The sequence below is a fragment of the Suncus etruscus genome, chromosome 8 (genome assembly GCF_024139225.1).
Source record: "Suncus etruscus isolate mSunEtr1 chromosome 8, mSunEtr1.pri.cur, whole genome shotgun sequence".
NCBI lineage: Eukaryota > Metazoa > Chordata > Mammalia > Eulipotyphla > Soricidae > Suncus > Suncus etruscus.
In genome coordinates, this window is record NC_064855.1 from 124,587,946 (window position 1) to 124,614,567 (window position 26,622).

General features: G+C 55.0%; 1 protein-coding gene across 2 annotated transcripts in view; it reads right to left on the reverse strand.

The window, feature by feature from the left end:
• Window positions 1–226: 226 nt before the first annotated feature.
• The window catches only part of RASA3 (RAS p21 protein activator 3), a 43,234-nt gene continuing 16,838 nt past the window's right edge, over window positions 227–26,622 (reverse strand). Inside the window, exons 3-24 of one of the 2 annotated variants that reach the window (XM_049778107.1) lie at window positions 25,260–25,363; window positions 24,269–24,363; window positions 21,750–21,826; window positions 17,319–17,399; window positions 16,809–16,881; window positions 16,341–16,417; window positions 13,748–13,852; window positions 13,351–13,507; window positions 12,838–12,986; window positions 12,305–12,419; window positions 11,448–11,522; window positions 10,854–10,977; window positions 9,768–9,874; window positions 8,775–8,852; window positions 8,106–8,183; window positions 7,684–7,757; window positions 7,102–7,208; window positions 6,339–6,421; window positions 4,070–4,278; window positions 2,649–2,749; window positions 1,797–1,980; window positions 227–1,112 (exon numbers count right to left, since the gene is read on the reverse strand). In XM_049778107.1, coding sequence (XP_049634064.1) covers window positions 1,037–1,112; window positions 1,797–1,980; window positions 2,649–2,749; window positions 4,070–4,278; window positions 6,339–6,421; window positions 7,102–7,208; window positions 7,684–7,757; window positions 8,106–8,183; window positions 8,775–8,852; window positions 9,768–9,874; window positions 10,854–10,977; window positions 11,448–11,522; window positions 12,305–12,419; window positions 12,838–12,986; window positions 13,351–13,507; window positions 13,748–13,852; window positions 16,341–16,417; window positions 16,809–16,881; window positions 17,319–17,399; window positions 21,750–21,826; window positions 24,269–24,363; window positions 25,260–25,363 — 2,329 coding nt within the window. In that variant the 3' untranslated portion in view covers window positions 227–1,036. Of the gene's footprint in view, window positions 1,113–1,796; window positions 1,981–2,648; window positions 2,753–4,069; window positions 4,279–6,338; window positions 6,422–7,101; window positions 7,209–7,683; window positions 7,758–8,105; window positions 8,184–8,774; window positions 8,853–9,767; window positions 9,875–10,853; window positions 10,978–11,447; window positions 11,523–12,304; window positions 12,420–12,837; window positions 12,987–13,350; window positions 13,508–13,747; window positions 13,853–16,340; window positions 16,418–16,808; window positions 16,882–17,318; window positions 17,400–21,749; window positions 21,827–24,268; window positions 24,364–25,259; window positions 25,364–26,622 lie in introns of both variants that reach the window. The other variant, XM_049778106.1, reaches the window with a different exon arrangement.

The following is a 26,622-nucleotide window of genomic DNA, read 5'->3' on the forward strand; positions in this document are numbered from 1 at the left end:
TGCACACTCTGTGTTAGTACTGCACTTGTGCTCACACCTGTACTGTGAACTCACACACGTATACTTACACACACAGGTTTGCAAGGCACTTTTGGTCCTCCATGAAAAGTGCCTGATTCATAGCACCACAAGCCTCAGCTCACCTGGGGCCCTGCCCTCTCTTCACCACACCTTGCCCCTTTCTCCCGTGGGAAGGTCAGCAGCAGTTTCAAGAACACAACCAGTCTTCAGAAAGAATACAATGTCTGTTTAATTGGCCAGTAAAATACATCACAAGCCATTAGTATCTTGTAGCAGAAACATTCAGTTACAAATCCACATAAAAAGTTTTAGTTCCCTGTAGCCAAACAGCTATGATTTCCTTTCCAGATTTTCTTTGCTCGAGCCTCTTGTACAATCAATCGTCTTCGCGTGATGAGGTGTTTTTCAAGGAGAGCAGGAGCCTGCAACGAGCCTTCCCGAAGCTTGTGCTCAGAGCTCGCCTCCCCACGGCCATTCCAGGCCGAACGGGAGCCTCCCCTTGGAGTTTGCTTCCCTCTGACTCCAGCCCAGTGGTGGCCGCCATGGCATCTTTTGCACAGACCTACGTGTTTTGAGTGACTCAGTATCAAAGCGAGTTGTAAAAAGTCCTTTAAAAACGTTAAGAAAAGAGCTTGAAGAGAACGTGAAGTGAAGTGTGTGTCGCCAGCCCCACAGTGTGGGCTCCATGTGGGGACTGCATGGCCCCCACCTGCTGCTCAGAGCCTGGGCACAGCTCAGAGTGGGCAGGGATGACTGGCCGGCGGGAGAGAAGACTGGACCCTGGATTCCCGAATGGGAGCGTGACCCCCGTAGCTTTGCTGCACCGCTGAGTCTTTTCAGATGGCCCTTCCAGACAGGAACAAGGCCAGCGGGGTCCGGAATGACCAGAGACCAGCAAACCGAACCATATGACATCAAGTATGTGCTCAAAAATCCCACCCACCCACCGTGGGCCCAATGCTCCACACCGTGGACTGCCGTTGGCCCCAGATCTGCCTTGTCCCATGACTCGGGCTCAGATGGAATGGGTGGATGTCTCCGACTGCTGACAGATGTAGCTCTGGAAACTCTTGTCTCCAATAGGGTGCTCCCTGCAAAGGGGTGTGAGGGGAGAAGGGAGTAACCCACACTTCTGTGGCTCTTTGGCAGACACAGAGTACTGTGACAGAGTTCCAGGAGTGTGCATAAGTGGAGTGCAGCTCATGTGCACCCATGGTGGGGCATGTGCCATGTATGCAGGAGCATTTGTATGGGTATCTGTGAAATGCATGTATGCTGCTGAATGCAGGACCATGGTGCACACATGTGTGAGAGTGAGTGAATGTGTGTACATGTGTTAAGTGTGTGCACATAAACATACAGAGCACATGTGGAGGGCTTTGAGGACACCACTACCCACCAAATACCCGTCTGGACACACTTGCCCAGCTGGGCAGGTGAGTGCCGGGTGCAGTGCAGGTCCCATGTTGCACAAGGCTCTGGGGACAGTGCAGGGAAATGCCCCCAGAGGCTCACAACCCCCCATCCTGGAATGAAAGACCAGTGTGGGATCACTCTGTTTGTGCACCCCGACCTGCCCTGCCAGCTCCTGGGGAAGGTAAGTGAGGAGGACATGAGCCAGCGGTCAGCTGGGAAGTTTCACCTCAGATGTCATGGGCCTGGAGAGGCCATGTTAAGGGGCAATACCCTCAAGGCCCGGAGAGCAAAGCAAGTGTGACAAGGCAGGGCCAGCTGGGCTGTCCCCGTCTCCCCCCAGCCCTGGGCCTGGCACTCACTGGCTGCCATACTTGGTCTTCTTGAACTTGTCCCTCCTGTACTGGGCATGCTCCTGCTCCAGGGTGGTGACCCCAGCCAGGATCTGCCTCAGTGTCTTGTAGGTCTCCTGGGGGTCGTCGATGAGGAAGGAGGAGTATTCTTCCTGCTCGGGTCCGTCGTACACTGACCTGCTCCCACAGGCCTCTGTGGACGGACGGGAGATGGGGTCAGTCAGAGCCAATGCTCAGTTGGGCAACCTGGGCATGACCATTGGGCACGCAAACCAGAAAACTGCTCCAGTCAGCGGGCAAGGAGCCTGAGAAACTAGCGACAGGAAGCAGGGTTTGGGGTCTGCAACCCAGCACCATGGGCAGGTCTTACCCCAGTGAATGTGAATGTAGTGAATGTGAATGTGGCTGTAGCAGGAAGATCCCAACACCAGCCAGCCTAGTTCCAGGAGGGTCACTGGGCACCAGAAGGGCACCAGCACCTAGGCAGGGACACTGAGCACTCAGCACCTCTGTACTCCCAGGCACCACAGAGACAGTTCCTGGGAAGGAGGGACACATAGTGACAGGAATTGTCCAAATCTGAGCACATGGGCAACTGAGTGCCAGGATGATGGAGCAGAATTTAGGAGGTTCCTGAAGCCATGATCACATGTCATATACACACATGAAATCCAACAAGCACATGCATACACACTAGACCTGCATGCATGTCATAAGCATGTGCCCCCACAAAAATTCAATCTGGTCTAATGCCTGGGTGTGCCACAGCACATACGTCTCCCCATCTTATGTCCTGTGAGCTCATATGCAGGGCTTGTGCAAGGCCATGAGATCCAGAGCTCAGGTGAGGGCTCCACCCACCTTGCATCTTCTCCAGTTTGCTCCGGTACGAATTGAACAGGGAGTAAATCCGCTCCGTCTCTCGGTCCCCGTCAATGTCCAGCTGGATGTTTGCTGGGAGGCCGCTGTGCACACAGAAGGATGAGTGAGAACTGTGGTCCCGACCTCTGAGCGACCTGGCACTGACCAGACACCCTGCCCACCACAAACTTGGTGTCTATGTATCAGGATGTGGTTGCAGGACCCCAGAGGGTTGGGCGCCAGCCAGGCGAGCCAGGGCAAGGCCAGCAGAAAGCCCTGTTGGGTTGAGCGGTCAGGGGTGTATGAAGGGCAGAGGCCTAGGAGTCGGGAAGCCTAGTCCCCGGGCAGAGAGTGTGGCAGGTACAGCAGATCCAGGTAGGGGGATAGTCTTCACACAGATAGGGGCAGATGTCACACAGACCTGGGGGTGCAGATCTCAGACAGGGAGGTCAGTCCTCACACAGCTAGAGGCAGGGTTTTAATAGATACAGATTGGGGAACAGTTCTCACACAGAGAAGCAGGTCACATGCAGATGGGGGACAAGTCTCACACAGATGCGAGGGGAAGGTCTCACACAGATGGAGTGGGGGCAGGTCTCACAGAGACATGAGGACAGTCCTTACACAAATGAGGGGGATACAGGTCTCACACAGAGTGGGTAGGACTTTATAGACAATATCTGGAACAGCCTTAGGGGACCCATAAGGTCTCATGGGAGAATGGGGGCAGGGGTATATCCTCATGTCACTGGAGAAATTGGCAAGAGTGGATGAAGGTGCCCTCAGGAGGGTCACTCTCTGCCACGTCTCTGGACAGTGTCTCGCTCACAGCTACTAGGGCCCACACTTGTCTCCTCAGAGCCACTCAGTACCATACACTGTACACTTCATAGCCACCCAGGGCCAGGGCCAATGTCTCCTCATAGATACCCAGAACCTGAGACAGTTTCTCCTCACAGCTGCTCAGGGTCTGGGTCATGTTTTCTCACAGCCACCCAGGGTCTGGGATAATGTCTCCTCCCAGCCACCCAGGCCAGAGTGATAGCACATCAATAGGGCATTTGCTTTGCACATGGCTGACCCAGGACGGACCTGAGTTCGATTCCCAGCGTCCTATATGGTTCCCCGAGCCAGGATTGATTTCTGAGTGCACAGCCAGGAATAACCCCTGAGCATCACCAAAAACCAAAACCAAAAAAAAAAAAAAAACCAAAAAAACAAACAAACAAAAAAAAAAAACAAAAAAACAAACAGGGTCTCCTCACAGGACCATGCCTTCCCAAGAAGGCTGGGCTTCTGGCACCCTGTGACTGGACCAGGAGAGGGAAAAGGGAGGAAGTCCCACACTAACAGGAGACACAGATGTTCCTTGGCCCAACTCCCTGCTCAGCAGCCTGACAACAGGACAGGCACAGACCTACCCAGTGCAGGGGGTGCAGCCAGTGGCCACGTCGGAGGAGGCCTTACAGCAGAGCCAGTGGCCATTGAGGTAGGCGGACGGGTGGTAGACAGTGAGGCGCCGCTGGTTGCGCTGGCTCACCTTGGTGAGGACGTCAGTCCAGGCCTTGGCCTCCACGCAGTTGTTGGCCTGGATATATAGGGCCCGCTCGGGCTGGACAACCTGGAACATCTGCGGAGAAGGATGGGGAAGGGGGACAGCTAGGGACTGCAAGGCAGTCAGAGGGTGGGCACTGTGGTTCTGGATCCTGCTATCCTTGCACCTGAGCAGTGAAGGACACGATGCAGTCCCAGGATCCTCCTGTCAGCCGGGGCTCCTAGGTACTGCTCACCCAGGGCCTGCAAGCTGGGCCCTCCCTGGATGTATGACCTGCAGGCCAGGCTGCTGACTATTGGATTAACCAGTTTTCATTCTATTCTGGATAATTCTTTGCTAGAAGTGCCTCCAGATTGGTCCTTTCCCCTATCAGCTCTCCACCCCAGGAGGTGGTCTTTCTCTCCCAATGAAGACCTCGGGTCTCAGGGAGAAGCTGCCTGCGGTTTTGCTCTTCCACAGCTAGTCTATCTGCCTGCTGGCATCTCTTGCTAGGAGCAGGCTCATGGTTGAATTTTCCTGAACTTGTTTAATTCCCTTCATTATTTCCTGCATCGGTGTTTGCTCCCAGACCTGTGTCTCCCCAATCTCTTGGGGGAAGATTTCGCTTTACTGACTGTCCTGGGACCATCCCTGGATATGTGACCAGAAGGCCAGGCTGCTGACCGTCCTGGAGCTCTCCCTGGGAATTTCCTGCAGGGACCTCAGACTCACCTGCCCAGCACCGGCCCCAAACCTACCTTGGCACCTGCATGCACCTGTGGCTCTGAAAGGGCCCTCCCAATGCCAGGCCTGCCTTCTCTGGCCTCCCTGCTGCACTACACAGGCTCCTGGGCCCTCTGGTCCTGCCCTCAGGAGCTCTCTGATGCGTGGAATAGAGTTGTTCCACAGACTGAGGTGAGAGGGCAGCTTCAGCCACAAGGGAAGGTGGGGATTTGGGCACCCAGTGCATGGGCAGGGCGTGGTGGGGTGATAGGAATGGTGGGGTGATAGGAACAGTGGTGTGAGAGGGACAGGAGCAGAGGGACAGTGGACACACAGGGACAGAGATGGACAGAGGGGCAGAGGTCCAGGACCTGGGATGATGGGTTCTATCTGAGGATCAGACATACAGCCCCTGCAGACAATGGCTCCATTTATCTGGAAGCCAAGCATGGTGCCCAGCAATCAGGTTGCAGGCTGGTGCCATGAACCCAAGCAGGACACAAGTGCTTCATTCCCTGGCTGCTATCTCTCCCTCCTGAGCGGCTTTTGTCTGGGGAGACCTGGGCAAGGACAGTGCCCACACACTCCTGGGCACCTGCAGACACACAGAGGCTGAGGCACCCATGGGTATTCAGGGGACAGACTCCCGTGGGCACTGAGGGGATGGGGCTTTCCCACCTTGGAATGAACCTGGCCCTGTCCCACCACATGGACACAGTGACCTTGCATCTGGCCCAGACTCCAGTCCTGGCCTTGTGGAGTGGCTGCAGTTGACAGATGCCCCGGGATACCTCACAGGGACCTGCTACACCGGCTGCAGGCATCCCTCAGGGGACCCCTGGGAACACGCCTAGGCTCACTGAACTGAGAGCTGCCATCTAGGCTCGTGGTTCCACGTGGTGGAGCGACTGGCTTGTGGGAGAACAGCTTGCAGTATGAATTTCTTGCCTGCTAAACCTTCCTATCTGTGGATTATTTGTTTATTTTTGGTTTTTGGCCACACCCAGCGGTGCTCAGGGGCTACTCCTGGCTGTCTGCTCAGAAATAGCTACTGGCAGGCACAGGGGACCATATGGGACACCAGGATTCGAACCAACCACCTTAGGTCCTGGATCAGCTGCTTGCAAGGCAAACACCACTGTGCTATCTCTCCGAGCCCTGTGGATTATTTATTGCCAAGAATTGTTACCGGACAGAGTTCTTGTCCTACCTGTCTAGGAGGCCTGGGATTCCCTCTTCCCCTCTGGGGATTGTGGAACGCACAACCAACCATTCAACAGTTCCCCACAGCTGAGCCTGTTCCTGAGTCCTTCACCAAAGACCCCTGGGCCCTCCAGTACTGCCCTGCATTGCCCAACAAGAGGCTCAGCCGTGGTCTGTCTGGGCTCCAGTAAGAGTGGGTGCAAGCCCAGAGGTGCCCTTGGGGCACTTACATTTTTCATCTTGAAGGATTCCTCCTCAAGCTTCTCCACAGCCAGGATGTTCTCAATGGGGATGCTGTACAGCGGTGAGTCTCCTAAGTATCAGGTCAATGAGGGCACGTGGTCAAAGAGGTGTGTGATTGGGGTGGGGCATGTGATTGAGGGGCAGGGCATGTGACAGAGGGGCAGGGCATTTAGCCAGGGGTGGAACATTGGTCCGAAGGGCGGAGCATATGGCCAGGGATAGGTGAGTAGTTACGGGTGGGACAAGTGGTCGAGGGTGGTGGAAAGAAAGAAAAAAGGAAGGGAAGGAAGGAAGAAAGGAAGGAAAGAAGGAAGGAAGGAAGGAAGGAAGGAAGGAAGGAAGGAAGGAAGGAAGGAAGGAAGGGAGGGAGGGAGGGAGGGAGGAAGGGAGGGAGGAAGGAAGGGAGAGAGGAAGGAAGGAAGGGAGGGAGGAAGGAAGGGAGAGAGGAAGGAAGGGAGAGAGGAAGGAAGGAAGGGAGAGAGGAAGGAAGGAAGGGAGAGAGGAAGGAAGGAAGGAAGGAAGAGAGGAAGGAAGAGAGGATGGAAGAGAGGAAGGAAGAGAGGATGGAAGGAAGGAAGGAAGGAAGGAAGGAAGGAAGGAAGGAAGGAAGGAAGGAAGGAAGGAAGGAAGGAAGGGAGGGAGGGAGAGGAAGGAAGGAAGAGACAGAGGGAGCAGCTGAGGACATGGGAGGAGGTGAACAACTTGGGACACAGAGGTACAGGATGAGGGAGACACAAGCCCCTTCATTACCTTTGCTTTTCTGGTAGGTAAATTCATGGTTCGTCAGGCGGAACCATCGCCTCTTAAAATTCTTCATGCCAAAGCGCTTTCGTCCTTGTGCCCTCTTGATCATGAACCTGTTGAGCAGGAACAGGTGAGCACCTGTGCAGGGAGACAGCCCGGCCCTGCCTACATACAGAGCCCTTGTTCCTCCACGCTGGCCTGGTGACGCTGGTACAGACCCAGGTTGACAAGCAGTGCCTCTCTCCAAGAGGCCATCTCTGAGAGCAGTGCTGGCTGCACTGACTGGACACACAGGGGAGTGTGGCCCGACCTGCCTACATAGGATGCCGGACTCAGGCAGGAGGTGCACCCACAGCAAACTCAGGTAAGGGGGCTCGGGTGAGGGGACTCTGGTTTGGAAATGACTGAGAAGAGATGCTGGGACCAAGTGTAGGGATCTCAGGAGCCTGGGGCCATGGCCTGAGACAGCCCAACAGTGAGTCTGACCAGGATGGGCCATGCTTGGGGACCCCAAACTCCCCCACTAACTCCCCAGCCTTATCGCTCCACTCACTGGCCTCCACCCCCTGCCTGGACAGCCCATCTCACCCTTCCTTGAGCAGGATGGGCTGCTCCACACTCTTGGGGTCCCTCCTCCCAGATGATGAGATCAAGTCTAAGAACTGCAGCAGAACAGAGACAGGTGTAAAGGGAACTCCGACACAGGTCCTTCTCAGGTCTGATGCCAGAGCTAATGGGGTGCAGGCAGGGGTCCCCTCAGACCCACCCTGTGGGGAGTCCCCCGTCCTCAGATGCCCCTGGTGGAAAGGCAGGGAGAACCCTCATAGGGTGGGTTCCCTAATCGGTGAGTCCAGAGACGCCCTGAAGGGTCCAGCCGCCCTCTACCCAGCAAGAGGTGCAGTGGCTGCTTGAGGCAGAGGCAAGTCACTGGCAGGCGCCAGGTGGGGGGATCTCATCATGAAGGTGTCACATCCGTCCCGTGAACGGGGTTAGACTGCTCAGGCACGTACATTCCTGACGGCATCGGCATACTTCTGCTCGTTGAAGAAGTCGTAGAACGCAGCCATGTATGATTCCTTGAAGCTGGCCTGGAAGGAAACGGGCTTTGTAGAGCTTCCAGGTCAACCTACCAGCACGGCACCACCCCAGTTCCAGTGCCTCAAGAACCCACAGAGTCTGCATGGGCCAAGATGCTTGACTGGAGCATGGGGTCCCCTGGGCAAGTGGGGAGCCTCATGCCCTGCAATCCCCTGACAAGCTCTCTGTGGCTGTGGGAATTCCTGACATGGGAAACTGGGTGATGGGGAGCACCAACAAGGTCAGAGAGGGCTGTGGGGGGTCTGTCAGAGTGAGAGCACAGGTGGCACTGCCTGAGCTTGCCACATCCCAGGCTCCAGGAGCTTGAACCCCACTCATACCCCAGAGGGCTGCTCTGGGGCACTAGCAGGGGCTAGGGACAGGCAGGGAGGAGCCAGCCTGTTTCAGACCAGCTCAGCCAAAGCCTATCCTGGGTCTGTGCAGATACCCTGCTTTCTGTGTAGAAAAGAACTGGATTTCTTGCACACAGATTCCCCCCAACTCTCCCCTCAGTGTAGACAGGCTGGATTCCTTGCATAATCCCTTGCTCTCTCAGTGTAGACAGGAGCTGGATCCCCTGATGCGCCACAGTGATGACTCACGGCCTTGCCCTTGGACAGGCTGCCCAGGGTCTGGATGGTCTTGGAGACGAGTGTCAGGGTCCTCGACACCTGTGGGTCCTGTTGGCACAGGGGGTGGTCTTGGCTTGAGCAGTGCACGACACCCAACCCCGGACACACAAGGACCTCTGGGGTGTGAACACCTGGGGTGTGGAAAAGTGTTCTGCAGAGAGCAGGAATAGCCAGTACAGACACCCCTCCCCAACATTGCTGGCAGTCACTTTGTCTCTCTGGACACCCCATTCCTCCTGACACACACCCTGTCCTTTCTGACACCCCATCTTTCTGACACTCATCTTTCTGACACCCTGTCTTTCTGATATTCCATCCTTCCTGACCCCCGTCCTTCCTGATGTCCAGTCTCAGACCAATCTCTGTCTCCAGACCCCAGACTCGGGTAGGCCTTGACACTGACCCAGGTCTAAGCAAACCTTGGACAAGACTCCAGCCCTAACCTGTCTCCAATGCTGAGCCAGGACCAATGCCCTAGGCCTGACCTCTGATCTCAGACCTGGGCTTGACCCAGCCCCTGGCCACAGTGGGAAGGGGCAGAAGAGCCTGTTCATCCCAGACCCACACCTCACTGCTGCCCATGATAGCCCTGGCCCTGGTCGCTTCAAAGGATCCCTGGAGTCCAGCTTGAAGCCGCTGCTGCCCTGTTTCCCGCCTAGCAGTGACCTTGCTGGTGATGGGTCCAGCACCTTCACTGACTGATCAGTGACAAGTGAGGAGTTCTGGGGTTTCCCAGATCCTTCCTGACCCACACAGCATGATAAGATGGTGGCCTGCAGGACAAGGAGGGGTCCAGCCCACTGCCCTGCGCCTCTGCCCTGTGCTCTGTCCACACCATCCCTGCATCCCCTCTCCTGTGACTCTGCACATGGGACACGGCGAGGAGGACACGGCTCCAACTGCTGTGGACAGATGGGAGACACGGCGAGCGCTGCTCGAGGGCCACACATGCCTGTCACTCACCGTGTGATGGGGTGTGAGCTGGAAGAGATTCGGGGAGAGGATGGCAGGTGCAAAGAACCGCAGGAAGATGAAGCTGCTCACAGCCGTGTACTTCACATCCAGGTCATCTGGCCAGACAGAGACCAGGTCAGCAGATCCCTTAGGACCAGTCAGTGCTGGGGCTGGTGGCCCTGAACTTGCTGGTGTCCTCTGGGGAAGGGCCCATCTGTCCCAGATCTCCACCTGAATGCACTTCTGTGTCCACCTCCCGCCCTGGCCATCAAAGGCCAATGCTGTGGCTCAGGTCCATGGGACCTATGGGACCAGAGAAGGCTCATGGCAGGCCGAGGATGGGACTCATACATACGACCCTTCACTCCCCGAGAAGCCTGGTGCTACTTTGAGTGGGGTGCTGCTCTGCACACTACTGATGGTCTGAATCAGTTTCCCAGAGAGGAGGTGAGACTGGACCTGGGCCATATGCCACCTGCATCCTCTGCCTCACTTGAGGTCTGGCAGACCTTCCACTGCTCCTGCCACAATCAGTGTCACCAAGAATGTTCCAAAGGGCCCCAACTCTCCTGAAAGTGCTGCATACCCACAGCATCCAAGGGAGGCGAGTGTCTGATGAGGAGCAACTGTGAGTGATGGGAAGTGACTGTGACTGTGAGTGACTCCAAGTGACCAAGTGATGGGAGTGCCTGTAACAGTGAGAAGTTGTGAATGGTTGTGAGTGACGTTGAGCACTGGGTGGCTAAGTGATGGTAACTGAGTGACGATGAATAACTGAGTGACTGTGACTGTCCGTGAATGACCACGAGTGATGGTGAAAGCATTTGAGTGACTCCAAGTGATTGAGTGAGTGACTGAAACTGACAGTGAGTGACTGCAAGTGACCATGAGTGAGAATGACTGAGTGGTCTGGTCACAGGAGAGAGTGGAGGAAGAGGGCACTGTGACAGGCACTGTGGGCAGGCACAGAGGGGAAGTGGCCCAGAACCCCATCAGAACCAGGCTCCCCAACTCGGTGGCATCATAGGTGTGATCCAGGGACCCTCAGGAGTGGTTGTGGGCTCCCTGTGTGCAGGTATACATTTGAGGCCTCACCTTGGAAGCGCTTGGCAGCTGCCTCACGAAGAGAAAAGAAAATGTCACACATAACCGTGGGACAGCTGACACCTGACTTAGTGATGGCGCCGAAGACCCGGTCCACATACTGCCGCAGGTTCTCCTGCAGAGGAGGAGTCACGGGATTCAGACAGATGTGGGCTCATCTCTCAGGAAGCAGGCGCCTCAGACACAAGCCACGGTTGGGTGGGAAAGTGCCCAGCCTTCTCCCATGGGACCCTTCCACTTAAAGACACGGCAGAGGTGCCTGAAGCCCTGAAGGACTCTGGTGGCTGACGTAGGCCTGTTGTTGGACCGGGGTGGGGGGGGGTGTCACAGGCACATATGCCGCAGGCTGGGAGGACTCAGCAGGGTTTGATTATTGGGGGAGCTCCTGGCAAGTCTGGCCAGCAATGGGGGGTCAGTATGCAGGAGGGGAGGAGGCAAGGCCCTGACCACACTGGCAGCACTCAGGGGATCCGAACCCTCCCCAGCCCAACCTGCAGGCAAGACAGGACAGGCCAGAGGCACATTGGGCCAGGAGGGGCCAAATAGTACAGCCCCTGCTGTAGGGGGGGTTATGTCAGCCCTCACCATGTTGCTTTCAAGGCTCTCGCCATCTCGCAGCTTCACGGGGTCAATCTCACAGGGCTTGTGGCTCTGAAGGATCTGCAGGGGCGAAACCGAGATGGGAGACAGCCCAGGGTTGCTCGGTGCTGGGTGCAGCTGGGCAAGCCTGCAGGGTGCTATCAGGAGCCTCAGGACAGTAGTTAGACTCCAGGTGGCAGAAACACCTCATGTGTCATGCCTGTCATGAGACTGTCCGTGAGGACAGATCAGTCCCAGCTGAGGAAGGCTTCGAGAGGAAGTGGGTGCTTCCTCCTGTCTCACAGCCACTGAGAAACCAGGCAGTGTCCACACTGTAAGGAAGTTCCACATGGCTGGGGGAGGGAAGGTGTCTACACTGTAGAGGAGGGGAGTATCTACATGGCGGGGGTTATCTCTACTGCAATAGAGGGGAGGTGTCCACACTGCAGGGTTAGCCTCTACCCATGCCAAAAGCCAGTCTTCTCTTATATATCCTTCATCTTTTGAGGGGGGGGGTGTCACACCCGGCAGCGCTCAGGAGTTCCTCCTGGCTCTATGCTCAGAAATCGCTCCTGGCAGGCTCGGGGGACCACATGGGATGCCGGGATTTGAAGCACTGTCCTTCTGCATGTAAGGCAAACACCCTATCTCCATGCTATCTCTCCGGCCCCCACATCCTTCATCTTAAGAAAACAAAGTTCTTTCCTAATATGTTTCCCACTTCAGGATGTGGAAGATACATGAGGTGCGGCTGGGAAAATCATCTTTTGAGTGGTTCTCCAATTATGCCTTCACCCTGTGGCTCAATTACTCTGGAAACCTCTCACCCCAGAGCCCTCTATTGAGGTCCCCTGAGCTCAGACCTCGTCAATGGTGGGCTTCAGGGTGACGTGCAAGTAGTTCATCCCCGCCAGCTTCATGGTCTCATCGATGCACTTAGACGTCAGCGAGTTTCCTCGGAAAATGGTGTTGGGGTCCCTGGAAACAGCATCAGGAGGCTTGGGACCCAGGAAGCGTGCATGTAGAGTCTCAGCTGACCACTGTGGAGTCCTCACTGACCAATGCACAGAGGCCAGCTGACTAATGTGCAGTGTCCTCAAGTGACCAGTGTATAGAGTCCCCAATGACAAGATGTGCAGAATCCACTCTGACCAGTGTGCAGAGCCCAGACAGCCTAGCCATGACTCATGGTGCAGGAAAGCAGCCACATAGGCAAGTGACTGCTTTCTGGGCTCAGGTGAGCTTGACAGTCAGGGCTGAGGTCACACCAAACACAAGGTCTGGTTGGGTCAGTGTTGGTGCCAGTCCTGTCTACCAGGAACACCTCTGCCCCAAACCCCCCAGCCCTTCGCACCTCTGCCCAGAACCCCAGCATTCCCATCCCCTCCCCACTCACTGGGTGCGCCTAATCTCAGCATTGGCGATAGCACTGATGAAGGGCACGATCCGGCCATAGTGGAGAAAGAGCCGCACCAGAGGGACTGCAGCCTCCTGCTTCCCTGAACAGACCTCGCCCAGGACGTGTGCGGCCGACGCTGAGACAGGCTGTGAAGAGCAGCTGTCACCTGGGCCCGAGACCCCCACCCGCTCCCCTGCACGCATGCAGGCCTTCAGGGATGCAGCAAGAGGCGCATCACACAGACCTCAGGCTGCCCATGTGCTTCAGGCACACTGGCACTGCCTGAGTCCTCCCACCACCCGAGTTTAGTCCCTGTGCTGGATATGCAGGACATGCAGACACAGACGCAGGATGCTGAGGTCCTACTTGGCCTGGGACCCCAGGAAAGGCCAATGCAGATGTCCTGGCATGGACCCCCAAGGGCTAAGCTACTGGATACCTATCAAGGGCAGCCGGCGAAGGCCCAATAGGCAGGCAGAAGCTGGGGCCCTAGGGTGGGAGCACAGGTACCTCCACGTCTGCAGACTTGAGCAGCAGGTCCCGCAGGGGTTGGTAGTGGTCCGAGGCAAAGACGTGGTCTTCTGTGTAGACCACGTTCAGGCGCAGAGAGCCCAGATCACCGGGCTTGAGGTTTTTACTGCCGCTGTCTCGGGGCTGCAGGAAGTACCTGGGAGTGCAAGGCACCGAGCATGGTCCCACCAGCCCCATGCAAGTGAGCCCTCTCTGAAGACCCCATGGGCTGTTTGGGGGAGTCATGGCTTGGATGCCAGCAGCTCTGCAGCTCCTGCTGGGCTCACAGCCCTGAGAACTTGGTCAGTGTGAGAGCGAGCAGCATCCTGGCGAGGCCAGGGCAGAATGGGGGCTGCCAGGGTGGTGGGCATATTGTAACCCCTGGCTACTGCCTTACCAGGCTTCATATGTGCTGGACTGGCGCAGAACCTTCAGGGGAATCCTGAGCTCTCCCAAGAACTCGTCTCCGAATTTCAAGTTGCTGGCATTCCAGAGGTCGACCCTGAAACAGTGCCTAGGGTCAGGGTGCAGAAGACCTGCTGCCCACACCCCCACATCCAGCTCCTGCTCACAGCACCAATGTGTGGGCACCCGGGTGTGGGCACTTCTGGTCAGTGCAGGACATGGGCTGCTAGAAAACAGAGCCTTCTCCTCTACATGAGAGGACATGGGGAGAGGCAGTGAGGGGTGGGCTCTGGGGTTCCTGCCTAACACACTCCAGCTCTCTGATGCTTCTGACCACCAGCTCGTCAGGGAATGCTCTTTGTCCTGGTGCATGGCACAGCCGCCCACCTGTTATGTAGGCACAGCAATTGATAGACAGGGCAGTCACCCCTGGACAGCTTCCTCAGTGAAAGCCTCAGACCACTTGACAGTCAAGGGAACATTCAAGAAAGCAACAGTTCTGTGCCTCACACATCTGAACAGATGGTTGCACACCTGAGCAGATGAGGCAGAGGAAAAAGAGCACCTCACACACCAAGAGGAATCCATCACCTGGGGATAGCACATTCCCTGAACCTAGAACAGGGCCTGGACCTCACTCCTCACTCTAACTGTAACTTTAACCTCAAGCCCAGACGGGAAAGTGTTTTCTCTGGGCAGGTGGCTGAGGGCAGGCAAGCCCAGAGCAGGTGAGTCTGAGGAAGCATCTGGACACCTGTGTACTGCCGCCCACTTCAGACATGAAATGGAAGGAAGAGATGACTCTGAAGGAGCAGCAGGAGAGGCCACGCAGAGGAGTAGCTTGGGGAAGCAAATAAGGGGGCGGGGGCACTAGGAGAAGTGCTCCATGTCCTCAAAAATGGGCCCACCAGAGTGTGCAGGAGCCATTGGAACCCTGAGCCCTGCAGCCACAGCCCAGACCCTCCTGGTGGACCAAAGTAGGTAAGCTGGGCCCTTAAAGTGGCCAGGATCCCAGCTGCAAGTAATGACATACGGTGTAGTTCCATTTAGTAAATGTTGGGAAATTAGCATTATCTAGTAATATGATTATACTAGGTGTTAGCAGCATCTAATAGTATGGCCTATTATACTAGTATTATCATTAGTATTATACTAATACATTATCTTCTAGTATCTATTATACTAGACATTAGTATTATTTTGTTGCGTGATCTATCATACTAGACTTAGCATATTATCTAGTAGTATTACCTATTAAACTAGACATTAGCATTATTAGTTGTATTATCAATTATAACAGACTTAGGATGTTAGACGACACTACAGTACTCCATCTTTCTCTTTCCCTTAAATCTCTCCACCTGGGTAAAAGTCCACCTGGGTAGGTACTTTAGTGTCTCTCTCTCTCTCTCTCCTCTCTTTCTCTCTCTCCTCTCTCTCTCTCTCTCTCTCCCTTCCCCCTCCTAGTGAATGAAAATGGGTTAATAAAGAGCAGCTTTGGCCTCTCTCTCTCTCTCTTTCTCTCTCCCCCCCTTCCCCTTCCTGGTGAATGAAAATGGGTTAATAAAGAAAGAGCAGCTTTGGGACCGGGAAGGTGGCGCTAGAGGTAAGGTGTCTGCCTTACAAGCGCTAGTGTAGGACGGACCGCAGTTCGATCCCCCGGCGTCCCATATGGTCTCCCCAAGCCAGGGGCGATTTCTGAGCTCATAGCCAGGAGTATAACCCCTGAGCGTCAAACGGGTGTGGCCCAAAAACCAAAAAAAAAAAAAAAAGAAAGAGCAGCTTTGGCCTGCCTCTCTCTCTCTCTCTCTCTCTCTCTCTCTCTCTCTCTCTCTCTCTCTCTCTCTCTCTCTCTCTCTCTCTCTCTCTCTCTCTCTCTCTCTCCCCTCTCTCTCTCTCTCTCTCTCTCTCCCCTCTCTCTCTCTCTCTCTCTCAACCTTCCCCCTCCTGGTGAATGAAAATGGGTTAATAAAGAGAGCAGCTTTGGGTTGGCACACTCAGAGACACAAGGTGCAGACTGACTCCATTACTTTCTCTTGAATGGCTTGGTTTATTAATTCTTTGCCACTACCCTGCTTCTTCACACCCATCCGCCTGGGGGTAGATATATGGTGTGTGGGGTGATTTTATGATTCGTGATTTATGGTATTTTACAACAGCATTATTAGTCATATCAATTATACTAAACTTAGCATTATTAGCCATATAATACATATATTATCCAATATACTAAACTTAACATTAGCAGTATCTAGTAGCACCTACAGGTGAATAGTAGCCTGTAGAGGCACTGGCTGTTAGAGACACGGTGGGCAGTACTGTGGGCAGCAAGCAAGGGGCTATTCCCTACTCGAAAATCACCCAGCTGAAGGTGTGGTCACCCAAGGGGCACTGTTGTCGGTGTTCACAATGGCGCAGGAGCCGGAGAGACCCAGAACAGAGGGATCTGTTCCAGCCTTGAGCTCTGCATTTATGCCCATGGGTTAGGACCCCGAGAACCTGAAGCTGCTGTCACTGCACCTTTCAAGAGCGAAGTGCACAGGTGGACCAGACCTTGAGCTAGCAAGAGCCCCGACCCCACTCACCGGATTTCAAGCTTGTCCACATCCTCTTCCTCAAAGTCGAAGTGTGACTTGCGGCTATAGCTGCAGGGCCTGGTGACCTGTGGGTGGAGTCAGCATGTGTACCTACCTGCTCTGGCTGAGGTACTCACCCCCAGGAAGTCTGTTCCCAGCTGAGACCAGGCTACCTGCGGCTTGGACCTGCTGGGTGGCCCGCCCCATTCCCTCATGCCTGCATGTCACATCTGGGGCTCTCATCACAGAGGCATCTGTGGGCTTGCACCCCTCACTGTTTCCTTGCTCAGAAAAAAAAAAAGCACAAAGCTGCAAAGTCCAAACCCCAAAACTCAGTGAGAATTAACTCGCTATCATCTGAAACAAAACTGGGCTGGACCAGGAGACTGAAAAGAGAACAGACCCCAATAGGCGCAGCAGCCCGGGGACCTCCCAGGGCACTTTCAGGATGACCTGCCTGGCACAGGACATACCTACCTCAAAATAAAACACTTCATCAAACTGCGGGTTGTTGGTTTCCTTCTTCACCTTGGTCTTCTTGGCCTCTGACCTGAACCAGAGAGAAGGTGAACGATGAGAAAAACGGGTATCCAGGAGCTGAAGTCATAGTACAGCAAGGAGAGCCTTTGTCTTGCACATGGTCAACCAGGTTCCATCTCTGGAACCACCTATGGTCCCCGAGTTAGCCAGGAGAAATTCCAGAGTGCAGAGTTGGGAGTGACCCTTGAGTACTGCAGGCGTGGCCACAAAACAACAGGTGCCCTAAACCATGCACGTGTCAGGTGTCACCAAACAAGCACCTGTCTTCACCTCCACCTCCAAGAAGGCCCTGGTTTCTCTCCCTGCCCGGGAGACACGCAGCCCAGAACTTTCTGAGTGGAAGTCCCAGGGACAGGTGTGACAGGTGTGGCAGCTGTGAGAAATGTGGGTGGCTGAGTCAGGTATAGGCAGTGTCAAGTGTGGGCTGTCAGGTGTGGGGTCACTTACCTGTAAGGCCCTGCCAGTGTCACGGTGGCATAGGGGTCACACTGCCCATTCACAATGGGGAGGCCCTGGCACTCCAGGATGCTGTGGAGAGACAGGTGGTCAGGAAGGTGAGTCCCCCTGACCTGTTAGGGGTGGGTGGAGGGGCCAAGAGCTTGAGCCCGCTCTGCTGTACAGAAAAGATGGAGTGGGGTGCCGTGACTTGAAGTGGACTCATACCCGCAACACTGAGACCACATGGGTGCTGAGGGCCCCTCAAGTTGGGCCCTGGATGCAGCTCTGAGGTGGCCTTGGGGGCTGCTTTGTGGGTTCCGGCCATCAGAGAGGGAGGGAGATCAAGGGCCGCTTCTCTTGGCCTGACACTTCTCAGCCCTTGTGTCTCCCCTACTTCTGAGTGAGTCTAACTGTCCTGTCACCTAGGGCTGGGCCGCATTCCTGGGCCCCACATGGAGGGGGACATGTGGTAGCAATGGGGAGCCTGGGCAGCAAGAGGAAAGAGCCCTGCAGGGCCAGCCTGAACACCTCACTCCTGAGCACCCCTTACAGATAGGCCTGAGCACTCAGTCCCAAGCAACTCCTACAGGACCAACCCGAGCACTTACTGCTGAGCACCTCCTGCAGGAACCAGCCCAAGCACTCACAGCCTAGGTCTCAACCTTGCCCTTGGAGCATCAAATGGACCCTCAATGCTTCCTCAGCAGGCACAGCCCCAGAGGAAGCCACTTGCTCCCTTGCAATGGCTCCATATCCCTAATCCAGGGTCCCAGGGGTGCTGTTGGGGCCCTTCCCCCGGAAACAGGCACGGCTGTCACCTGCCACTATAGAGGTGGCACTACAGAGCTCCTGCAGGCAAGGGAAGGGGCTATCCCATCACTTACAGGCCTGGGAGGGACGGGGTTACCCAGAATATCCTCAGCAGCTGCCAGACAGTACCCCTGCCTTCAGCCCCGCCTCAGGGTGCCTCCCTCTCTTCCTCCCTCTCCCGCACCTTGGCCACATCTGCCTGCTGAAGGAGCTTGACCTGCAGCCTGTCTGGGCACATACACCAACGCACAGTCTCCACCTCCCCTGCCCGGCCTCTGCCCCACTTCCCACCTGGAAAGGCCTGGACTCAGCAGCAATAGTACCACTGGATTCTGCCTTGAGTCCCTAACACAGGACAGAAACCTCTGGTGGGGCTTTTGAGAGCTCAGACCCTCTTCCCTGTTATTAAGGGAGCAGTTTTGGGCCACCTTGGAGTCTGGTCATTCCACGAGTCAGCATTCACCTAGAAGGCAGCTTGGGGATAGACACTGGGCTCAAGAGGAAAAAGAGGTGGTGGGTCTGGGCCAGGCCACCCTCCCTGCCTTTGACCCTGCCCGGGCTTCCAGCCGAGATACCCAGGTCCAGAGCCACATGCACAAGAGGCAAAGTGCCAGCCTCTATCTCGTGTGTACCCCTGGCCAAGGCCACACCATTACACACCTGTCAGCTGAGCTCATTTCACGCCCTCAAAATGCTCAGAGCAGGCCCGGAGAGATAGCACCGCGGAGTTTGCCTTGCAAGCAGACGATCCAGGACCAAAGGTGGTTGGTTCGAATCCCGGTGTCCCATATGGTCCCCTGTGCCTGCCAGGAGCTATTTCTAAGCAAACAGCCAGGAGTAACCCCTGAGCACTGCCGGGGGTGGCCCAAAAACCAAAAAAAAAAAAAAAGAAAATGCTCAGAGCCTCAAAACCCACCCACCCCCCAATTCACAAAAAGCAAAACAAAATAGTGGGGCAGGTGCAGGTATTTACAGCAAGTAGGATTCTTGCATATGGCCAATCCAGGTTCAATTCCAGTACCACATATGGTCTCCAGAGCCCTCCAGGAGTAATCCCTGAGCACAGAGCCAAGAGTAATCCCTAATCACAACCAGGTGTAGCCCAAAACCAAAACAAAATAACAACCAATGCTCAGTCTCTTGGGCGGGTGCACGCCTGCATTCACATGTTCTTGTGGTCACACCCACCAGCACACATGGCCTCAAAGGAGCTCTCAAGAGATTTCTGAGTAACTGAATGGCTGCTTCATTTTCTCGTCAGGGGAAGGATGATATGGGACTGAACCCAGCTTCCACTCTCACTGGAAGGAAGCCAGTCACACCTGACAAGAACGAGGGGCAGACCAAAGAGAGAGACACACTGGCCACTGCCACATTGGCAACACCTGGTACAGCCTCCTCTCAGGAAGGATCACAAGGAGCAGGATGGGAAGGAGATGTTGAAGCAGATAAAAGGAGATGCTGGAGTGGGACAGGAAGGAGCAGGACAGGGCTCCCAGGAGCCCAAGAAGCCACCCTCAGCTGAACCACAGGACACTAACTGCAATGCCCAGGCTCAGTTCCACTGGCTAAGGGCTCCTGGTATCTGAGAAGTTGGGGAACCCCATGAACCCACCAGGAGCAGAGAAGAGGCTATGTGTCATTTGGGAGGACATGAGCTGGAAGTGGGGTGGGAATGTCAGCTGGCATCCCCCAGAGGGAGGGGAAAGCCTGGAGCAGCTGAAGGGTCCTTTAGTCTCTGGCAGGAAGATCACCAGTGGCCTCCTGCTGCAGGGACTGGGACCCTACAAAGGTGGGCCCATGGCTCAGCTCTGGCACCTAAAAAGGTGACCACATAAGGGAATGGGTCTTGGTGGTGTATGTAACCCTCTTCTGAGATAAGGAGATAGTTCTGACTTAGGGAGCCTGAGCCCCAAGTCTATATCCCCCATAGGAGTTCCACTGACATCAGAGACTGCAGTGAGAGGCTGGCAGGGCAAGTCTCCTCTAGGGAGCAGCCCTGTGGATCCTATTTGGCGTCATTGAGTGAATCTATGTCTTGCTACCATGTGGCACCTCTGTGGCTGACCATGGCAGGCCATAAAAGCATAATGTGCACCTGGGCAGAGGGCAGCTCTCTGGTAAAAAGATGAGACAGGCTGTGTTTAAGTCCAGAACAGAGCCTTGGATGACGGTGATTCTGAGTGTGGTTCCCTCCACTGCCTCTGAGCCCCTCAAGGCTGCAGGCCACTTGGGAAGCATCTCACACCACTTTCCTCTCTACACCCCAGCCAATGCCAACTCATACCACTCACCCTTGGCACCAAGAAATGGCATACAAAGGTGAGTGCTGGGGCCAGAGAGATAGCATGGAGTTAAGGCATTTGCCTTGCATTCAGGTCAGTGGTTCAAATCCCGGCATCTCATCCTGGTCCCCCGAGCCTGCCAGGAGCGATTTCTGAGCATACAGCCAGTAGTAACCTGAGTGCTGCCGGGTGTGACCCAAAAACCCAACCCCCCCAAAAAAAAGGTGAGTGCTATCCTGTGTCACATAGTGAGGGTGTGAGATAGCTTTCCACCCCAGGATGTGAGGTTCCCACACAGTCTGTACGTCTCCACATGTGACCTGCACATCTGACATGTTCCTCCACTTGTGTTATGTGTTTCCACATGACCCATATGTCCTGCACGATTTTATACAACCCACGTTTCTACACATGCCTCCACATGTGATCCAGTCTAACATGTGTCTTCAGTGTCCTACATGTGAACTTCACATTGACGTGTGCCCTCATGTGTGATCTACAAGTGTCCCCACACATTCCTATGTGTCCTATGCATACCTTCATACATGACCTGTACACATCCAATATGTATATAGTTCCCCAGTCTCTCCACGAGACCTGTTACATAGGTCATACATGTCTCCACAGATGTCCTGTGCATCCAACATCCCCATCTCTGTGCCATGTATCTACATGTATCTCATGTGTCTTATATGTGTTTCCATGTGTCCTACAAATGCCTCTACCAGGTATCTGTATCTCTTGTCTATGCACACACATGCATGCTACCTCACTCACACATGCACTCACATGTGCATATCTGTGCACACTTGCACTCATGCACAGGCAAACATGCACACCTGTGCAGCCTCACAATCACATACGCATAGATTACTGCATGCACACATGCACTCACACCCACGACCTCACTCACCAGCATGCTCACACAACACCTCCCACTCATGCACATGCATGCTCACATGAACACATACATGTACACTCACATGTTCACACTCACCAGGCATCATGGGCTAGAGGGAGGTCTAGATTCAGGACAAGGCCTGACTGCAGGTTCACGTTGTGTCCCTGGCCTCAGACACCTACATGCCATCGCTATGGGGAGCCACGACAGGAGAGCTGTCTGACCAGAGCTGTTGACTCAACATTTGTAGACCTGGTGGGAATCAATCACGCTGACTACCTCCGGCCATTCACAACAGCCAATACATGCCTGCAGGATGGGCACTGTTTCCTGAGGGGGTGGAGAACATGCCAGAACCTCGAAAAACATAGCAGAAAAGCAGTGAGGAGCCCCGAACATCGGTGTGAAGAGTAGGAGCAGACCGTATGCTACTGTGCCTCTTACCGTGCAGCTAGCTTGTGGCAGACGACACCTGTGTCAGTGATGACCTCACTGAGACGTAGCTCCAGGTGGACTTTCCCCTGAAAGACAAAGGGATGGGGGGGCAGTTAGGAGTGACCTCAAGGACACTTCACACACCCTGCTCAAGGGGACACAGACTCATAAGGTCACCTAATGCACCCTGCTCAAGGGGACACAGGATACTTAGACACTCTACTCATGGGGCACAGCTACCTCATAGGATACCTCACACAACCCGATACCGGGGTCACAGGATTGCAGGGTCACCTCACACAGCTTTACTCACAGGGTCATGGAGTCTCCTCAAACAGCTCTAATCATGGGGTCTGGGGTCACCTCAAAGGACACCTCACAGGCCCTGCTTCACGGAGAACAGAGTTGAGGTCACCTCACACAGATCTTCTCATGGGATCAGGGAATTACTTCACATATTCTTATGTTCATTCGGGCATGAGGTCACCTCAGAGGACGCCTCAACACACCTTGTTCATAGGGACACGGGATCACCTCATAACGCACTGCTCACTGGGACAGTCACCGTACAGGGCACCTACACACCCCTACAAACAGGGTCACGGGATCATAGGATCACCTCAGTCTTTCTAATAAGGTCATAAAGTCACCTCACTGGACACTTCCTACACCCTGCTTCAATGGGAGCAAATTGCGGGGTTCACCTCACAGAGCTCTGCTCATAGGGCCACAGGGTCATTTAACAGGGCAGCTTAACCAGTCTGTTCTGGAGTTATGCCAGAGTCCTGGGCTCACTCCCACAACTTCCTACATTGGCCACACCATAAGGCGGGTGTGAGAAGTACAAGCTGGAAACTATGAGTGACAGGCTCCTGAAGGGGAGCTGGCTCCTATGGAAGATATAGGCTCTGTTGGGGGACACGTTCCTGAGGGGGACAGGCTCCTAAAGTGAGGTCTAGCTCCTGAATGGGGAAAGTTCTAAAATGGGTAGTCTCCCGAGGGAGGACAGATTCAGACAGTGGAAGGTGCCTCTGGGAACAAGTTCCTGTGGAAGAAACATGCTCCCGAGGGAGGACAAGCTCCATGGGAGATACATTTCTGAGGGAGGAAGGCTCCTAAGGGAGGACAGGATCCTCAGGGGATAGACTCCTGTGGGAGGACAAACTCATGAGGGAGACAAGCTCCTGAGGGGAGGACAGGCTCTTGTGGGAGATCAGGCTCCTAAGGAGTTGGGGACAGGTTCCTCAGGGGATGGGCTCCTGTGGGAGGACAGATGCTGGGGTGGGGGGTGGGGGAAGAATCCTGAGGGGAGACAAGCCCCAAGGATATAGGCTCCTGAGGAGACAGGATCTTGAGGGGGAGAGATTCTTGTGGGGAGACAGGGGCTCCTCAGGGTCAAGTTCCTGTGGGGAGGACGAGATCCAGGTACAGGCTCCTGAGGGGGAAGCTGTATATGAGGGAGATGTTTGTGAGGGGGATGTACAGGCAATCCTCTGGCAGCAGAAGCCTGCTGGGTCCTGCTGAAGGTCAAATGCACAAGGAATGTCCCTACCAGAGTCCTGCCAGGACCAAGGCAACAGGGAAGGGTCCTGCCTGGGATGTCCAGCCTACAGCTACAGAAAATGTCTTGTAGGTACACTGTAGAAGTAACTGGTTTTCATTCCATTTAGGATAGTTCTTCTTTGCTGGAAGCACTTCCAGATAGTTCCCTTACCCCACCTGTTCTCTACCCTGGGGGTGGTCTTTCGCTCCCAATAAAGACTTTGGGTCTCAAGGAGAAGCTACTTGCGGTTTCTTTTCCACAGCTGGTCTGTCTGCCTGCTGGTCTCTTTTGTTAGTGAGTGGAAAGCTTATGGTGAAATTTTCCTAAACCAGTTTTATTCTCCTTGACCTTGTGTGAATTATTTCCTTTGTCAGCATTTGCGTACAGACCCGAGTTCCCCAATCTTGGGGGATTGGGGCATGAGGCTTCCACTTTAGCACCCGTGTGCGGAGCAGCTCTGTGATCTCACCAGCCCCCCGGGACTCATCTTATCCTCCTGCTCAATGCAACTCCTTGGCCTGCACCTTCCTCGGGCAGCGGTTGGCATCACCCACAGCCACCAGGCTCTATTTCTGTGGTCTTCACAGGCACAAGCCCCAAATCCTAGCTCAGGGGAAGTGTGAGCCATAGGCCCACCGAGGATGAGGCCATGGACTCTGCCTTCAACAGTGCCAGCCTGTGTTAGGAGCTGTCATCAGACAGACACAGGCTCACAGGTGGGCAGGCGGGGCCTTTCCAGGGGAGAAGCTGGCGCTCACGTGGGCATCCGGCACCTCCAGGATGGTGGCTCCAGGGTGCCTTGCCACATGGGTGCTGTCTCTGAGCTATGCATGATGTGGGACAAGGCTGCAGGTCCCCACAAGCAGGCCTGAATATGGGTACAGCCTCTCTCCCCTTCTCTCCCTCAGCAAGGATCATCCCCCTGCATGCAGGTGTGTCTAAGCTGCTCTCGTCAGACAGCACGCCTGCAGGCCCCGAGCCTCACCTGCACCTCGGAGTCAGCGTCCACGTGCTGCAGCTGGAACCAGGTGTCCCTGTTGTGGTACTTCTGCAAGTCTTCCTTCTGGATGGCCACTTTTCCTGCAATCGACAATGGGGCAAGACAGGCTTGTGGGCACAGGCAGGGAGCAGGACGAGCCATGTGATCAGCCACACCCTCTGTAAAGGTACAGATCGAACAAAGCTGGCACTGACCACTCCGGCCAACTACTCGAGATGGCTACACGGTCAGGGCTGCCTGCCTGTCTCCACACCAGGCCTGCTCTGGTCTCGCACCTGGTAAGAGGGTAAGGACAGAGGGCAAGGACAGAGGGAGGGGCCTGCATATGCCTGAGCAGAGCTCACACCCGTGCATGTACACACATGCGTAACCATACATGCACATGTATACACTGACATTTATGCACGTGTCTTCAGTATACACTGTGAGCACATCTCACCCCTGCTCACCGCCCCATTCCTCATTTCCCTGCCCATGCATCCCTGCTCAACAAAGGCTCCCTGAGCACTGTATCCCATATCAGCACACTCCAGCTTTCAGACCCTGCTGTCTTCTCCAGTGCTGGAGAAGTGCTGGTTTGCTTCTCTGGACCCCAGATTCCCATGGACTTCCCTCCTATCCCCTCCCTCAGCCCCCTGGACTTCCTCCCGGGCCCTGCATTCTGGGAACATCACAGAGCAGCTGAGCCTGACAAGCCCTCAGTGTAGCTACCGAGAGTGTGGTGGGGTTGGCTCGAGTGCCTGGCCCAGACAGAGCCTGCATGTCCCTGTTGGGAGTCTATGTGGCACGCAGGACCCAAGCAATGAGCAGAGTGAGTGCCCAGCACTAGCTGCCCACCATCCTGGGCTGTGGCCTCTTGGCTCTTGGCCAGCCAGAGAAAGCCATGCAGCTGGAGTCTGTGGACACCCGGGGCTGCCTGCACCAGGGGGATCTGGTGGTGCAGAGTGCCAGACACACGGGGCCGCGTGCATCATACCGATGATGGAGTCCCGTCGGAAGACATCCCTGTCGAAGATGTAGAAGGCCAGGTGGCGGAAGCTTCGTGGAATCTCGCAGTAGAAATCCTCGCCGTAGAAGGGACTGCGGGGAGATGCCATATCACTGTCCCGCACACTGTATGTGCCTGTGTCCCCACACTCCACGATCTGAAGGGGTCCCCTAGCCCCAGCCTGTGCTTCTCACCTGTGCCTTGCTGCCTCGAGTAGGGATCCCGCCCCCTCCCAGATGGCCACACCTTCTCAAGAAAGCTCCTTTCTGGGGAGGGGCCTCTAGTCTTGGGGCTCCCACAGTGGCTATGACAGGGACCTGAGGTTGCAGCAGGTGGGGCTACTATGGGTGGAGACATGCCTGGAAACAGGGATGACCTTGGGGAGAGGCTTTTTCAGGTTGGGTAGGGGGTAGGCCCAGGAACACAGGCACTGCTCCTTCACAGCATGTAGCAGTGAGACAGGACAGGAAAGGAGGACAGGCTTAGGACAGGTCAGGGTTAGTGCAGGAAGAGGGCAGGACTGCAGGGTCTGTGCAGGCTTGACATGTGGCAAAAGGCTGCACTTTGTCACCAGTCATCACTGTCCACTGCGACCCTGCCGTCTCCAGGCTTAAAGGACAGGCAGGAGGTGCAGAGTGGAGAGTCCATCCATGTGGAAGGGGAGCTGGGCAAAGCCCCAGGGACTCTGGGGAAGCATCTAGGGAAGCAGAACTCAGAGAGCAAAGTCGGACAGTGGAGCAGGCCCTCAACTACATGCGGAGAAACAAGAGGAATGAGGAGGCTCGTTTCAGGGCCCCTTTCCTCAAGGACTACTCAAAGGCCGCGCTGTAGTGGAAGCCTCATGCCACAGTCCTGAGGGATTGCAGTGTGTAGATCTGGAAGCAAATGCCGACACAAGAAATAATCCACACATGGTTAAAGAGAATAAAACAGGTTCAGGAAACGTCTATCACAAGCCTTCGGCTCACCGCAAAAGATACCAGCAGACAATTGTGAGAACTGAAACCGCAAGCGGCTTCTCCCTGTGAACGGAGGTCTTTATTAGGAAGAGAAGGACCATCCTCATGGGTGGAAAATGGGGAAGGGGAGGGGGCCAATCCAGAGGTACTTCCAGTTCTTCAGTAACAAGCACAAGCAAAGAAGAATTATCTTGAATAGAGTGAAAAACGGTTACTCCAACATTTCAGGTACCCTTAAGATTTCTTAGATAGGGCTGGAGCAAGAGTACAATGGATAAGGCACTTCTCTTGGATGTAGCCAACCTGAGTTCAACCCCAGGTTCAACCCCATATGGCTCTCCAACTCCATCATCAGAGATTCCTGAGTTCAGAGCTAGTAAGCCCTGAGCACC